Source organism: Tripterygium wilfordii, chromosome 2 (assembly GCF_013401445.1).
Source record: "Tripterygium wilfordii isolate XIE 37 chromosome 2, ASM1340144v1, whole genome shotgun sequence".
Lineage (NCBI taxonomy): Eukaryota > Viridiplantae > Streptophyta > Magnoliopsida > Celastrales > Celastraceae > Tripterygium > Tripterygium wilfordii.
Window position 1 is genome coordinate 7,973,908 of NC_052233.1, and position 14,954 is coordinate 7,988,861.

The following is a 14,954-nucleotide window of genomic DNA, read 5'->3' on the forward strand; positions in this document are numbered from 1 at the left end:
AGTGTATATAGATCAATAGTTAAAAAAACCACTGAGAATAGGTATCTGATCTCATTTTCCATGCAACAAGACGAATGAAATGGTAGTATTGAATTGGTTTGGGGACTACAAGGAATTAATCTAATGTTTTTAGTCTAACAAAATAATAAAATTACGGAATAAATTATTTTTTTCACTCCTGTATGGCTGTATTGAGCTTCTGCATGTATAAACTAATAAACAAAGAACGAACTTTCGAAATTAGACTTCATTTTTAAAGGAACTTGGGCCTAGTCAAGGCGGGCCCAATGGGCCTCTGAATTATAGTCCAATATGCCTACAATTTCGAAGAAAAAAACATGAAATAAAAAAGTGAACCGCGAAAAGAAGCGGTTGCAACAAGGAAACAGCGAAGTTGGCGTCCGCTCTCTGCGCGCCACGGCTCGTTTTCCACCACCGTAGTTCAACGGTAGAGATGGAAAGAGAAACCATGACGACAATAGGGAGGCCGAAGAATCCTCCTTCTCCCTCTTCTCTCATTTTGCCTTCTGACTTTCGTTTCTCGATCTTTCACCGAAAAGAAAAGGGACGATGACCGTCATAGATGTTCTCTTCAGAGTCGATTCAATTTGCAAGAAGTACCAAAGAAACGACGTCGAGAAGCAGCGGGAGCTCAATGCCCATGGAGACGATGCCTTTGGCCGCCTCTACGCCTTCGTCGAGGCCGAGATTGACGCCGCTCTTCAAGCTCGACACTCTTCCTTCCATATCCTTCTTGAATTTTTATTTTTTATGTCCATTGCTTGGTTGGTTAGGACGCAATTGTATTCAATTTTCTTGTTCGGTTTAGAAGACTTATATTTCATTGGATTTTGAAGGAAAAAATTTATAATAACCGTCTAACAAGTTTATGGAATTCTTAAATCTTGTTTTCGGAGGAAAAAGAGAGAAAAAATGATAAAATTGATTTAGTGTTTTTGCGACCAAACAGGCGGAGAATATTTTGTAATGCGTGATTAAATTTTAAATTTTGCAGAAATCTGGAACAGCATCAGGGGAGATGAATAGGGCTATTGCGGTGGCAATGAATGCAGAGGTTCGTCGAACCAAGGCTCGACTGATGGAAGAAGTGCCCAAGCTCCAAAAACTGGCTCAAAAAAGGGTGGGTTTCATGTTTTCTGATTTCAAATGCTCCGAAGTATTATGCATTACTTTACAATTTAGTGTCCTCGATTCATTCTCCCATACAGTTTATGAGCAGAAGGAGAAAAAAAAGAGAAGGTTTTAATGGAAAACTTCTGTGTATTTTGTACTGTTAAAATTAAAAAAATTTAGGGCGAAACAGCATTGAGTTGAAGATTGACGATTGCAGGTTAAGGGGGTTTCTAGCGAAGACCAAGCTATTCGGTGTGATCTGGTTCTTGCATTGCCAGAGAGAATTCAAGCCATACCAGATGCAACCATAGCCATAGCCAGACAAAGTGGAGGATGGGCAACTTCTGGGTCACATAAAAATATCAAATTTGATTCCCCTGGTAATCAGTCACCTACTTTTTATTGTGTTAATACGCTTTTCAGCTTGGTATGTTTTAGTTTCATTCTACTCTTAAAACTTTTCTTGCTTGACAACCAACCATCAGATGGAGACTTTGACAGTAATTTTTTCCTGCAATCTGAAGCATCAAGTCAATTCAGACATGAATATGAAATGCAGAAGTTGAAACAGGCATGTAATACTTCTTATTATTTGATCATCTTTATAGCCTAATCAAAAGAATTTAAAGATATTTTTTTGGGCTCTCCAGTTAACCTGTTTTGCTTTCTAGTTTATTTGAATTTGGCATATACCACGGATCGAGGTCTTGATACTATTTCAGATTAATGCCTTCTGATGAATTTTATCATTAATTGTATTGTCTCTTTAAAAAGATTTCAAGCTGATATTTTTATAGAGTGCTTCAGTTGGTCACCTACTGAGCTTTCTCATTTAATTCAATTAGCCTTTGCACAGGACCAAGGTCTTGATTTCATATCAGAAGGAGAGGATACGTTGAAAAATTTAGCCCAAGACATGAACGAGGTTGGTTTTTGCCCATCAAATTTGGTTTTGGTATTCTGTCAGAAAAAAAGGACTGGCTGATTTTTTGTTTTATTATGTCAGGAAATGGATAGGCAAGTTTCCCTAATGGATGAAATCGATACGAAGGTGAGAAGCTTTGTTTTTCAAATTTCAAGACATGCCCTTCAATTTTCCATGAGACCTTGAAGGCAAACAATTCTGTTTTGGGTAGTGCATCACCAGGGGTATAGTGGTGCTTTTATTGGTGGACAGGGCAACATCTGATCTCAAGAACACTAATGTTAGGCTAAAGGAAACTCTTGTCCAGGTAATTTATCTGTTTGATTATTAAAATTTCTAATCTATCTTATAGTTCTCAGAGGTTTTATTCCCTCCATTTATGTGCATGATTCTACAACTGACCTTTGTTGTTGTTTACAAGTTCATATTTTTATTCAGTTGCGTTCAAGTCGAAACTTCTGCATTGACATTGTTCTGTTGTGTGTTCTACTGGGAGTTGCTTCCTTCCTATACAAGTGAGCTACTCATCTCTCTTTCATATAGTCATATTACTGTTAAATAAATGCTCAATGTTGAGATTCATTTATTAACTAGCCTTTCTATCAGTTCTGGGTAATTCTAATTGTTGGAACCCACACAAGAGTCCCACATGGAAAAGAAATGGAGAGCTTGAGTTGTTTATAAACAAGTGATTGGACCCAAGCTCACAAGCCATGGTTTTGAGAGCCACAATGGGCCTCCCAACCACTTGTGCAATGAGCCCAATTTTAGGTCCACCTAATGTAGGCTACCCCAAGGTCCAAAATGTTGACATGTTACTGGAGCGGAGGTTATGGGTGTATGGTGAAGGATCCAATGAAAGGCCCGTATGGTGAAAGGTCAAACGGGCCCGATGTTGATGGGCTCTTGTGTGAGGGGGAGTGTTGAAACCCACACAAGAGTCCCCCACATGGAAAAGAAAAAGTGAGCTTGAGTGGCTTATAAACAAGTGGTTGGACCCAAGCACACAAGCCATGATTTTGTGAGCCATAATGGGCCTCCCAACCACTTGTGCAATGAGCCTAATTTTAGGCCCATGTAATGTGGACTCCCCCAAATTCCAAAATGTTGACACTATTGTGTCTTGTAAATAGTCAGATGCTTCTAGTTTCTTGATTTCAATCAAATGCTGAAATATCTGATTTTTTTTATATTGTCATGGATGATTCAATGTCAATTTTAATATCAGTTTTGCTTATTCAAGTTATTGATTCAGAACCAGAGACTCCAATTACTAATCAGAGTTAAGGAGTGTCATGCTGATTTGGTTGCAATATGCATTTTAGAACAACTTGTGTGTAGTTGTTCAAACCATAAAAGTGTGACTCTCAATCTCTCATGATGACTTCCGCTATGAACATCAATGAAATAGAGCATCATAAGTTTGTGTTATTATAAGAGTGCTGCATAGGGATGTAAAGAGGTTGATTCTGATCCGAGCTTGGTTTTGCCAGGCTTAGGCTGTTTCCTGCAGTACTAAAATCTCTTGGATAGTTTTTTCTTCGTCTCTATATGTTTACATCAATCCTGTGTACTATTGGGAGAGTAGATAGTATTAGTAGATCTTTATGTGATACTCTTTTTGCAGCTTTCTTGACAGCAAACTAAATAATATTAAACCAAGGCTGCTGATCTTCTAAGCAAAATCTCCTTTCAGATTAGAACATTGTCTAATGTAATCTTATTTCTGTATCTTTTGGGCAGTGCACTGTGAGATGAGGTGATTTCAGAAGCTTTCTCTGCAGTTGACCAATGTTTGTGTATGTTTCGAGTATCCTCAGTTAACTTCTTCCTCTCTTTTTTTTTTATCTACTTATTATTTTTGATCTCTCAGGAAAATAATTTTAAGTTGACATGGATTAGATGTTGAAGAATTCTAGCTCAGTCTGTGCTATCTTCTTACAAGAGTTTCCTAGTCAAATTACTAAAGGCTAACCGTGTCGCTTTAATATGCTACAGTTCTTGCTTGCCAATGGAAAATCAAATAGCAATCAGCATCAAAAGTGTTCTCCAATTATACAAACTGCTATTGGTTCAGTCATCGCCATCCATCATGAATGCCGATCCACCAGAATTGAATCACCTATTCAGCCTTGTAATCTTACGTCCATGAGATTATGCTTGTGTAAAGTGTTCATCCATTAAATTAATATTTACCTGTAATAAATGTCAGTTGATGTAGCTCCTGATAAGGAATAATGTGATCTGGAGAGTTATGCCGTAGTAGACTACTTCACAAATGCATTTTGTCGAACACCAAGTAAGCACTTTCATTTTCCATCTCCTTGGATTGGTTAACTGTTATTAGTAAGCGAATCAACCTAGCCACCCACCTCCCATTCGTGCTAGGACCGGAATCTTTTAAGATTAATCAAATTCTGATATGGAAGAAGCATTCGATCAGATGTATATATACTATAACCAGGAGCCGATTGTCCAACTCCCTTCGAATCAGCGAGGCCCAGATCTAGCCCATAAATTCATACTCACCGTAACCGAAACTTGAAGATTAAAGAAAAGAAGTCCATGGGCTTTGTGCTATAGTCTGTGGAGCCCATATCAATTGGCATTGCACATCTATTGGACTGAAAAGCCTATTGAGCCGAGAATATAATACGAAGCCCACTAGACCGAATTTAGTTGGTGCACTGTGGTTCTTCTTCGCTGTGGGCCTGTAGCTCGCTCCTTCCGCAAGAGCAAACAACACATCGTTTCCTACTTTCCACGCGATTTAGGGATTTCCTATTTTTGTCCCAAACAAAATTCTCAATCCTCCAAACCAAACATTTTCTTAACTTCCAAGCCAACCAACTCTTCCCCCTGTCACATTTCAAATCTCAGTTAGGGTTTTGATTTCGAATCCTCTCCTTATCGGGCGGCTTCAGTTTACTCTTCTTATAATCTCGGGTCTTATTTGCAACATCACCGAATCGAAGCTAGGGTTTCTTAGGATTGTGACTGTTCGCGATTGGTTTTTCAAATTAAATTACTATGTGGTTTTAAAATTGGATCTTCAATTTATCATCTGGACTTGGAATTGGGTTTTCCGGCTTGCTATCGTCATCATCGACAGCTGCGGCACGTTCCTATTTTGGTAATTTCTCTATGTGATTCTGTTTTCATTATCACGCAAAGCATTGTATACAACGCTACTTTACTGAATCATCAATTTTCTTATTTGTTATTCTAATTGTCAATTTGTCGTTATATTTTATTTGACGATTATGTTATTAGGTCAACGTGTTGTTGGTGTGGACGGTGGTGGCGATCCAGCCCTGCATTGATTGATATATACTGGATTGATAGAGATGTGGGGTTCCAATCGAAGTGGATTTGATACAATTTTCTGTTTATTTCATCTTGCTGAATGGCATCCATTGGAATAGAGAAGCTGATTAGGGCTTGAAGCCCTAACTCTGCCTGTTTTTTTTTTTTTTTCTTTACATCAGGTTTGATACTTGTATTTAACCACTGTTTTAGAATTCTGTTATGTTTCATTATTTCAGTTGTTAGCTCTGTGTATACATCTTCCTCATTGGTCCGAGGGAATGCTCTTGTTCTGTTGCATTTTTTCCCTAATTTTCGGGTTGGGTTTTTCTTTGATTGTTGTGTTTCTCATTGCTTAAATGAGTCTTATGGGCATTGTTGACTAAACCAGTGATCATGGCAGGTTTTGCGATCAATATTTTTTGGGTGGTTCTGAGAATTATATTAATTGCAAAAAAAAGTTAATTCATGCTTAGTAAGAGCTATACTTTCAAGAGATTGATGGGCTGCTGCAATTGTTTCGGTTTTACTCGAAAACCCAAGAGGCGACCCAGGCCTATCTCTGTGGCTAATTGCCAGCTTTCCCAGGAATTGTTGTTAGACGAGGAAATAGACGATGAGGATGATGGTTCATATAATGACGACATAACTGATACTGCTCATGGGGATGTTGATGCGGATGATAGTGAGGTGCCAAGCCGCTTGGGACGTTCTGAGGAGATATTAAAATTTAGAGAACAGAATGGATTCATTTGCAGGCAATTTCCTGTCAAGGAAACCCACAAAGTTGTACGCACAGAGGTAAGATAATACATATATTTTTAGTTTATTTTTGCTATGATGAAGTTAACAGATGAGCCTGATGTTATTGTGAGCAGACTATTTTACAATGTCTCATAGTTCTTACGTTGTGCAACTGTAACCTATTTATTTCTGACACTTGACTCAAAATTTATGTAGGCTTGTACATTGGCTGATTGGCCCTTATGATAGTGAATCTTGAACAATGTTGATGTCACTGGTTATAGCTTCCTTATGTTATGCTGTAGGATCCATGCATGCAGCTTTATTTCATGAGGGTTTCCTGAATTCACTGATTGTTAGTTGTTCTGATTAGGTGCCCATGTGGTGTTAAAAAAACTTAAGTGCTAAAATATTAAGCTCAGACACTTAAACCCCTGACCTTCCTGTTTTGCCTGGAGAAATTTATTTTGTTATCACTTTTCTTTCTTTCTTCTTTTGCACTTCCTCTTTTCTTTATCAAATAATTTATGCTATGTTTTGAGAGAGGAAAAGGATTGTGTCTTTTGAGTTTTTTCTTGTTTAATTTAATAGGGTTGAAATTACTGAATGAAGTCTTTTATACAATTGCTATGGATATTTTTGGCATGTTGGCATGCATTTGTGTATGTTTAGGTTTTCTCTGCCTACCACTCAAACCTGCAAGCTAGGATTTTAGTCATGCCTTATTGTCTTATTACATTAATACTTTGATTTCTTACTGAATTTCAGGATGAAAATGGTAATAAGGTGGTCAACGAGTATGTTCGTGAATATAAAATTGGTGCTGGTAGCTATGGCAAAGTGGTAAGGACTGTAAGGTTATTGTCGTTGAGATCATATTGTATGACATGATTAAAGAAATTGTTTAATTGTTCTTGCTTAAGTGGTAAGGTTATTGTCGTTGAGATCATATTGTATGACATGATTAAAGATATTGTTTAATTGTTCTTGCTTGTGCAACAGGTTTTATATCAAAGCCGTGTAGACGGAAAGCATTATGCAATCAAGGTTGGACTCTCGTGGCATTAAATATATAACAAAACGTTATCACCATTTCTCATAAAATGCTCGTGTTTCTTCTAGTTGTCGGGGTCATCAGAAAAAAGAAAAGAAAAGGAGTGTACACTCTGCCTTGAGTAAAATGGGATGGTTATTTTAATAAGAGAGATTGTGTAGGTTGGCCTCACGACCTCTCTAATTCTGACGTAATTTGGATCTCAGTTCAAGCCAAATTGGCAGCAACTGTTGTTAAAGAATAGCATTATTAGCGTATATTTACAAATGTAGTATTATTATCTCTGCGGTGATTCATGAATGTACGACAGATACAGATATATGCCATAGTATATTCATATATATATCGTTTGAAAAGAGTCCTTATAGTTCTATTTTGGTTTTAGGCCTTTCATAAGTCTCACTTATCAAAGTTGCGTGTTGCACCTTCAGAAACTGCTATGACTGATGTTTTACGCGAGGTATTTGCTTGCCCTTTTTTTTTTGTCATCTGTGTGGTATTCAAGAGTCATGCTGGTACATATCTTTTTGGTAAAATTGGCGCAACCATCATATGCGGCATTTGTATATTTTGCTTACCTATATGGCTATATGCAAGTTAATAGTTATTGATGTTGGTAGCATGCATAGGTTATTGATCTTCCTCTAATTATTGTGTAAGGTAGATCTCCATAACTACTTTTCATTATACTTTCTCTGTCTCCCCAGATATGTTTTGCATGCCATCTTAGCATAGCTTTGTGCTCACCAGATTCATTTATTTGCATTGTAGGGTATAGTATTTGTTTTAATTTAGGCATGTCTGCAATTCTTGTTGCTTGCAGGTTTTAATAATGAAAATGTTGAACCATCCTAATATTGTCAATCTCATTGAGGTGATTGATGACCCAAGCGCAGATCATTTCTACATGGGTATAAAATAACAACTTTAATTCTTTCTTTCCTTTTGTTGTTCTTTAATCCTTCCGTGTATGCCCATGTACTTTGTGATTAACTATGTGATTTTAATTGTGTCATTTCTAGCTTTATGAAGACCATCAGATCAGCTTTATTATTGGCTAATTTGTTGTGAATATCTTTTCTTTTGTTCAGTTCTTGAGTACGTGGATGGCAAATGGGCATGCGAGGGTTGTGGTCCACCTGGTGGTATTGGGGAAGACACTGCGAGAAAATACTTACGGGATATTGTTGCTGGGCTGATATACCTCCACGCACATGTACGATCTTGAAAAAATTATTATTATTATTATTTCACAGAAGATCATTGACGTCTATATGTTGTATATGCCCAAGCCGTCTTAGATGACTTTCTCTGATAATATCTTTGATCAGAGCTACTTCTTGCGCATCTCTACCTCTTTATGCAATTGTTTTACATGAAGTTTTACCTTTCCTATAATGCCCATAGTTGTGGGTTTTCATTGATAATCAGCAACTTTTTACTTTTTTCTTGTCTGAAAGCAGAATATAGTGCATGGAGATATTAAACCTGATAATCTATTGGTTACTCGTACTGGCACAGTGAAGATTGGAGATTTCAGCGTCAGCCAGGTGTTTGAGGTAATGAACTGTCTTCGTCTTTCATTTGGTTTTATCTATTGCTGTAGGGAAAAGAGAGCTGATATAGTGTATTATGATATTCTTTTTAAATTTACAATTAGCATGAAGGGAAACACAATTCTTATTGTTGGGGTGAGGAAGGTAAAGGGTGGGGAGGGTTACCATTTTGTGTGGAATAAACCACAAAATTACGAACTGTCAGTCATTGGGTTGTACTAGAATTATTTACTTGGATATACAAAATACGGAGTTTTACTATAGTGATCATAGCAGTTTTTTACCTCTTAGATCAGATATGGTAATCAATTTGCTTGAATTGTGAGTTCATGCTTGTGTTAAAATCTGCTGGATATTTTCCCTGATAGAAAATTGTGTATTCATTTTGTTTGCCTTGGTAAGTATTCTTGCCTGCGACGTAAGGGAATGATTTTCATTGTTGGAATTACATATTATTGTTATGTTTCATGCTCATCAAAATTCCAAATTTCTCCATCTCTATTTTCTACCCGCTTTTTTTTCTTTTAGGAACAATATGGTTATACTTGTTGCAGACTTACGTAGGGAGTATTGATTAACTATTGATTTTGAATAGGTGTTCTGCTCCAACTCTATGGAATCTCTTGCAAGTTGTGGATATGGATTCGTAGGGGGGAAACACTATATTCTGGAAAAATAATTACCAGAAGTGCATTTTAGTCGTATTATGGTTACCTTGATTATGTTCAACATTTGAATGTTTAAACTTGCATATAGTTGCATTACCAGGAACTAATGGAGCAATATATACTGAGGCTTTCATTCTATGGGGTCTATATAGAGTTGGCTGATCATTAGACGGCCTTAGCTCCTTTTAAGAGCATGGGATAGCAGTTTTAGGTACCATTAGCCTAATTCTGATTTAATTGTTGTCATAGTTGTCAAAAGCGCTAGGCGCAGCGAGGTGCACCCTCTTCGCCTAGATCAAGAGCAAGGAGATGACCTTGCAAAGGCGACGCCTAGGCGTGCACCTGTCATCAGGCGCTAGGTGCACAGGCGCTGCGCCTGATGACTTTAGGGGCATATATGTTAAGATGAGAGGAGCTGCTGCGATCTTCCATGGAGTCTTCATTAGATATCTGATGAGGGGCATATGAGAGGAGCTTCTGAGATCTTCCATGGAGTCTTGATCAGATCTCTGATGTGTGTCTTCTCTCTCTCAACTTTGTGCCTCTACTGTGATCTAGAAGTGTCATGTTGGTTTCTTCCCTTCTCTGCCCGTCAGTGCCCTAACATGGGTCTTCTTTTGAACGTGGGTCTCATTGAACATGGGTCTTCATTGGACTTAATCATTTTGAGCTTAGTTTACTATTGTGTCTATCTTCTTTACTTAGGCTAAGTCCAATTGTTCTTTTAGCCAGTCAACTTAATTCAAACTTTTATCATTATTTTCAATTATCTCAACTAACCGTTGAGAAACAGTAGCTTCATATACCTGTATATATTTGTTTGGCTTTGTCACCCGATGAATTACAATTAATAAAAATATTATTATCTTTTTTCCTTCTTCTTGAATTTCTCATTCAGGTTATTATTCCAAGCCCTTTCTATTTATTAGAATTCTTTTAATTTTATTTTTAATTTTGCGCGTTGCTTCGCTCGGGGTGCGCTTTAAGTGCGCCTGGGCGATAAAAGACGCTTTGCGCCTTGAGTGCGCCCATCGCTTGGAAATAATGGTTGTGGTAATCCTTGTTATGTATGTATCTTATATGTGTGTGTGTACCTTCTTTTGTGAAACTTCAAACTTGTGGTTGTAAGTATGTCGGTAGTTGCTACATAGAGTGATCATCAAATCTTAGAAAGCTATTTCTTCATTTTGGCTATGCAGGATGATAACGATGAACTTCGCCGATCTCCTGGGACTCCAGTCTTCACTGCACCTGAGTGCTGTCTAGGTTAGGATTCTTTTACTATGAAAGTGTTAAGTCATTTTATGAATAAAGCAGTCATGGGATCAATTTATAACTTTTTGCATGGATATATTACTTTTGGTCTTTCAGGTTTAACCTACCATGGCAAGGCTGCTGATACTTGGGCAGTGGGAGTTTCATTGTACTGTATGATAGTGGGACAATACCCTTTTCTGGGAGAAACACTACAGGATACCTATGACAAGGTTTGGAAAATTTTTAAGCTCCTTTTTGTTCCTCTTTTTTATTCTGTCTATCCCTCTCTCATAATTGATGGTTTCTCCACATATTGTGCCATGTTCTTTAAATTAATTATAATTTTTCGTCCATGTCCAGATTGTTAATAACTCTCTAATACTCCCGGATGAGATAAATCCACAGTTGAAGAACTTACTAGAAGGACTACTTAGCAAAGGTAACCACTATCTTTTTATTTTCTGGTTTCTGTCATTATTAATTTTGACGTACTTCGCTATTGTCTTACTGATGAACTTCTTTTGGATGGGCAAACCCTTTTACTCAGACCCAAATCAAAGGCTGACTCTGGATGAAGTTGCACAACATACGTGGATCATTGGAGCAGATGGGCCCATCCCTCAGTATCTGTGTTGGTGCAGGCGTGAGAGCCTGGAAAAAGTAGAATTTGATGAGAGCGAAGACAGTTCTGACATGACGCATTCTAACAACATTGATTAACTACCTACTTTGGGTTTGTTGTTTATGTACAGTAGAACTATAGGCTCCTATTTATGTTTTGTTTTATTTCACACTTGGCTAGAGGGGCATATCAAGAGTTTAGGCTGTGGTGAGAAGAATTTTGGGAATTACTTGAGATGTAATACCTGTTTTTCCTGGGATTCAAAGTGTTGAGTGTGTGGGAGTGCGGTTGTTTGGCTCTTAAATTTTCCATAAACGATGGGGGTAGAAGACAGAACAATGTTCATTGTAGCCTCTCCCATATGTATTGATGCAACGGAACCTCTGGTACCCCAGGAGTTCGGTTGATGGCTTTTAGGGGGACTTGGAACTAGAAATTTCACCTACTTTTTCAGCCTCCCCGTATAATTTGCTTGTAGATCCAGCATTTGTTTTTTTTTTCCCTAATTATGATCGCATTCTTGCTTTCAGTTGAGATTTTTAGCAGATTACCATGGTGATTCTGTGATTGGTATGAGAAATAAGGAGGAGAATATGATGTTTGATCATCGAAGATGAACTAACATAGAGTGGGGAGGTAGCCATGTCTCCATGGTTGGGTTGTATTGGACCCCACTCCCCAGTCCAACTTTTTCTTTATCAAATCACTAGGATCCTTTTAGAGCATGCACATTGCACTCAAGGTTGTCTTGCGATACTCTTATCATGCAACTCATGGGACAGGATGTGTGTGTGGAGTAATATGGTATAACTCATTCAGTAAATTCTTTGTATCTCACACATGTTTTGTATTTTTTGGGTTTAAAAATCATTGGCGATTGTTATGAAGGATAAATCCATGTGGGTCCGTGGTTTAGTGCGGCTCAGAGTCTAGATATACTTGTGTGTTTTGAATTTGGATTTGGGCTTGATTCCCGTCACAGAACCAAGAGACACACGAAACCAATGACTACGGACAGTGGGCTGCTGTGTTCCGATTTGGGCTTGATTCCAGACACTGAGCCAAGAGATACACGAAACCAATGAGTACAGACAGTGGGATGCAGTGCTCGTCGCACCCATGTAGGCTTTGTCAGGACATCCAGATACAACTAAGAATGAGAGGTCTCCTTGTATATTTTGTTGTAACGTTGTGTGAAAAAGTAGTAGCGGACCCAATAGCCGTAAGAGGAGCACGCTCTGTTGCATCCAAGTGGGTGAGGCAGCTCTTCAAGTCTTCATATTTCACCGCACCACCGCACACTCGATACAAATCACAATGACCACATATTTGATTAATTAATTCATCGTTGTTTGTCAAAGAAGTTCATTTTTTTTTATTCCAATTCTTCTCTTGGTTGGCAGAATAAAGAAAAAAAAAGTATAAGATTCCGTTCATGTCTTGTACGTAATTAAATGGGCCTATAGATTCATAAGCCAATCCCCGCCCAGCCCACCATTGGGACGAGTGTTTATGTACGGTCTGTAAATTAAATTCAAAAAATTATGTGGCTTCCATATCATAAACGGACTGAACATATGTGATTACAAATTTAAAATTGCATGAAAATTGTAGTGATTTCTACTCAGAGAGCCTTAACCATGTTTAATACTTTTATTAACGTCTCTCACCGTTTCAACCTTTCTTAATAGGGGTGGCAGGGGTCTGCTGTAATAAAATTACAGCAAGCCCCGTTATAATGGTAATTTGAGACAAAAAAAAAAATTATTTTACTTTGAAAAAATTATAGATGTGTAGTTTATGATCTAACGAATCCAACGGTATATTTTTTGTTAGAAACAAAAATTAAATTCATCGTGATCCAGACACCGAATGTTTTGAGTTTATATCCAATGGTCTAAAATTGTTAAGCATTTTTCATGTAGCATATGATTTTTGTTTTGAACAAAAAATATATCGTTGGATTCGTTAGACCATAAACTACACATTTATAATTTTTTTAAATAAAATAAAAATTATTTTTGTCTCAAATTGTCATTACAGCAGAGCCCCGGCACCCTTCTCAATATATCCAAAAACAAAAGCAACTACTAAACGTCTCTAAAGTTGTTTCAATTTTGGCAGAGTACTTTTGATCACAACAGAACAGACTGAAATGTCAGGGGTACTTTTGGTACTTCAATTTGACTAGAATTGCTAAGCTGCCAATTTGTCCTGTGTAGTGTCAGTGTGGCCAACATACGTACGGGGCACTGCTTTCTGACTTTGCTGTTAGGTTACTGGTTTTTTTTGTTTTTTTTTTTTTTTAAACTTTTTGAGAGAATGAAGGCCGCCATTTTGACTCTGTCTTCTGGTAAAATTTAGTGGGCAGTCAACACGGTGCTTTGATCAAAAACCCGTCAATTACTTCCAACTCTATCATCAACGCAATGCCTTTATGATTCATAATTCATAATCCTTAGATCTTTAGTCAAGAATGTCGCCAGTCGACACTCACTTTCTTGGACTTTCTTGCAAAAAAACGTGGTGGAATGTCTTATTGCGAAGTTAGCTGGATTACATGATTTCGTTGTGTGTTGAATGAATGATAATAATGTTAAAACTCTTGAAAATACAAATTGAAACACATCAATCAACGATATTTTTTGCTATGGTATGTTGCTATTTTTGTTATGGGTTACGGGTTTCTACAAATTTTTTCTTCATGTGTAGAAAATCCCAGCACGGCACAAACCCAAGCCAAACCTCCCCACCATCTCGGCCCATTGGGCCGTGACAGTTCCAAGCCCCTTCCATTTGGAAAAGGCTTGACAAGTGTTTGAAGGCTTGCACCAGCTTATATGCTGGATACAAGACCCTTCGATAACCGATGTGGGACTTTTTTTTGTCCTAACACTCCCCCGCACTCGTGGACTGGGTATCAAAGCCCAAGGCCCAACAAGTGGACTTCTTATCGGGGACGAGCGCACACCTGCTCCGATACCATGTAGAAAATCCCAGCACGGCACAAACCCAAGCCAAACCTCCCCACCATCTCGGCCCATTGGGCCGTGGCAGTTCCAAGCCCCTTCCATTTGGAAAAGGCTTGACAAGTGTTTGAAGGCTTGCACCAGCTTATATGCTGGATACAAGACCCTTCGATAACCGATGTGGGACTTTTTTTTGTCCTAACATCATGATATGTTGCTATTGATTTTTAGGATTAAAAAAGTGTCATTTGTATGAGAGGTGCTAACACTTTATTTATAAATTACTCGATTGAATTATGCGAATATCATTCATGTTTATCAAGAGGTTTGAATAAATACGTCAAGAGTTAAAATAGAGGCAGTAGGTCAACCCCTTCTTCGCGCCATGTGATGATAGTCAATCTTATATTCTCTTCATACGGTGGTCGAGACTGACCTTCCTCCTCCTAATTTCATTAACATATATCGTTTCAATTATTGTTTGTTATTTTGAAGTTATTGAATAATTAAGCACAAACATAATTGCTAATGTTGATAGAATATTTTTGGTGGAATATTTTGTAATTAATTGGAGAAATATTGAATAATAGTGTTTCACATCAGTAATATGTTGTAATTAATTTGAGAGATTCTGAATGATATTGTAGGTCTACATAATCTATCGAAGGACACCCAAGATGGGTCAAAAGTCTAAACCCCTCAAAATGAGGTTACAATTG

The 14,954-nt window shown here is 37.7% G+C and overlaps 2 protein-coding genes across 4 annotated transcripts; both read left to right on the forward strand.

Annotated features, from left to right (window-relative positions):
- The first annotated feature begins 377 nt into the window (after positions 1–377).
- LOC119981494 (syntaxin-71-like) lies at positions 378–4,315 on the forward strand. The gene is made up of 9 exons (XM_038824644.1): positions 378–1,141; positions 1,352–1,514; positions 1,620–1,705; positions 1,991–2,059; positions 2,141–2,185; positions 2,271–2,366; positions 2,498–2,574; positions 3,803–3,858; positions 4,058–4,315. The coding sequence occupies exons 1-8, from the start codon at positions 1,040–1,042 to the stop codon at positions 3,810–3,812; spliced, it is 648 nt and encodes a 215-aa protein (XP_038680572.1). The 5' UTR covers positions 378–1,039; the 3' UTR covers positions 3,813–3,858; positions 4,058–4,315.
- A 437-nt stretch (positions 4,316–4,752) lies between these two features.
- Positions 4,753–11,795, forward strand: LOC120015544 (serine/threonine-protein kinase GRIK1-like). Of its 3 annotated transcripts, XM_038868018.1 has the most exons (13): positions 4,753–5,192; positions 5,333–5,547; positions 5,769–6,166; positions 6,878–6,952; positions 7,112–7,156; positions 7,549–7,623; positions 7,987–8,074; positions 8,255–8,379; positions 8,627–8,722; positions 10,587–10,653; positions 10,759–10,874; positions 11,005–11,083; positions 11,192–11,795. In XM_038868018.1, exons 3-13 carry the CDS (start codon positions 5,834–5,836, stop codon positions 11,362–11,364), a joined length of 1,272 nt encoding a protein of 423 aa, XP_038723946.1. In that variant the 5' UTR covers positions 4,753–5,192; positions 5,333–5,547; positions 5,769–5,833; the 3' UTR covers positions 11,365–11,795. The 3 variants fall into 3 exon arrangements, with proteins under 3 accessions (XP_038723946.1, XP_038723965.1, XP_038723956.1); XM_038868037.1 differs by lacking the exon at positions 7,549–7,623; XM_038868028.1 differs by lacking the exons at positions 4,753–5,192; positions 5,333–5,547 and having other exon boundaries at positions 5,572–6,166.
- The last annotated feature ends 3,159 nt before the right edge of the window (positions 11,796–14,954 follow it).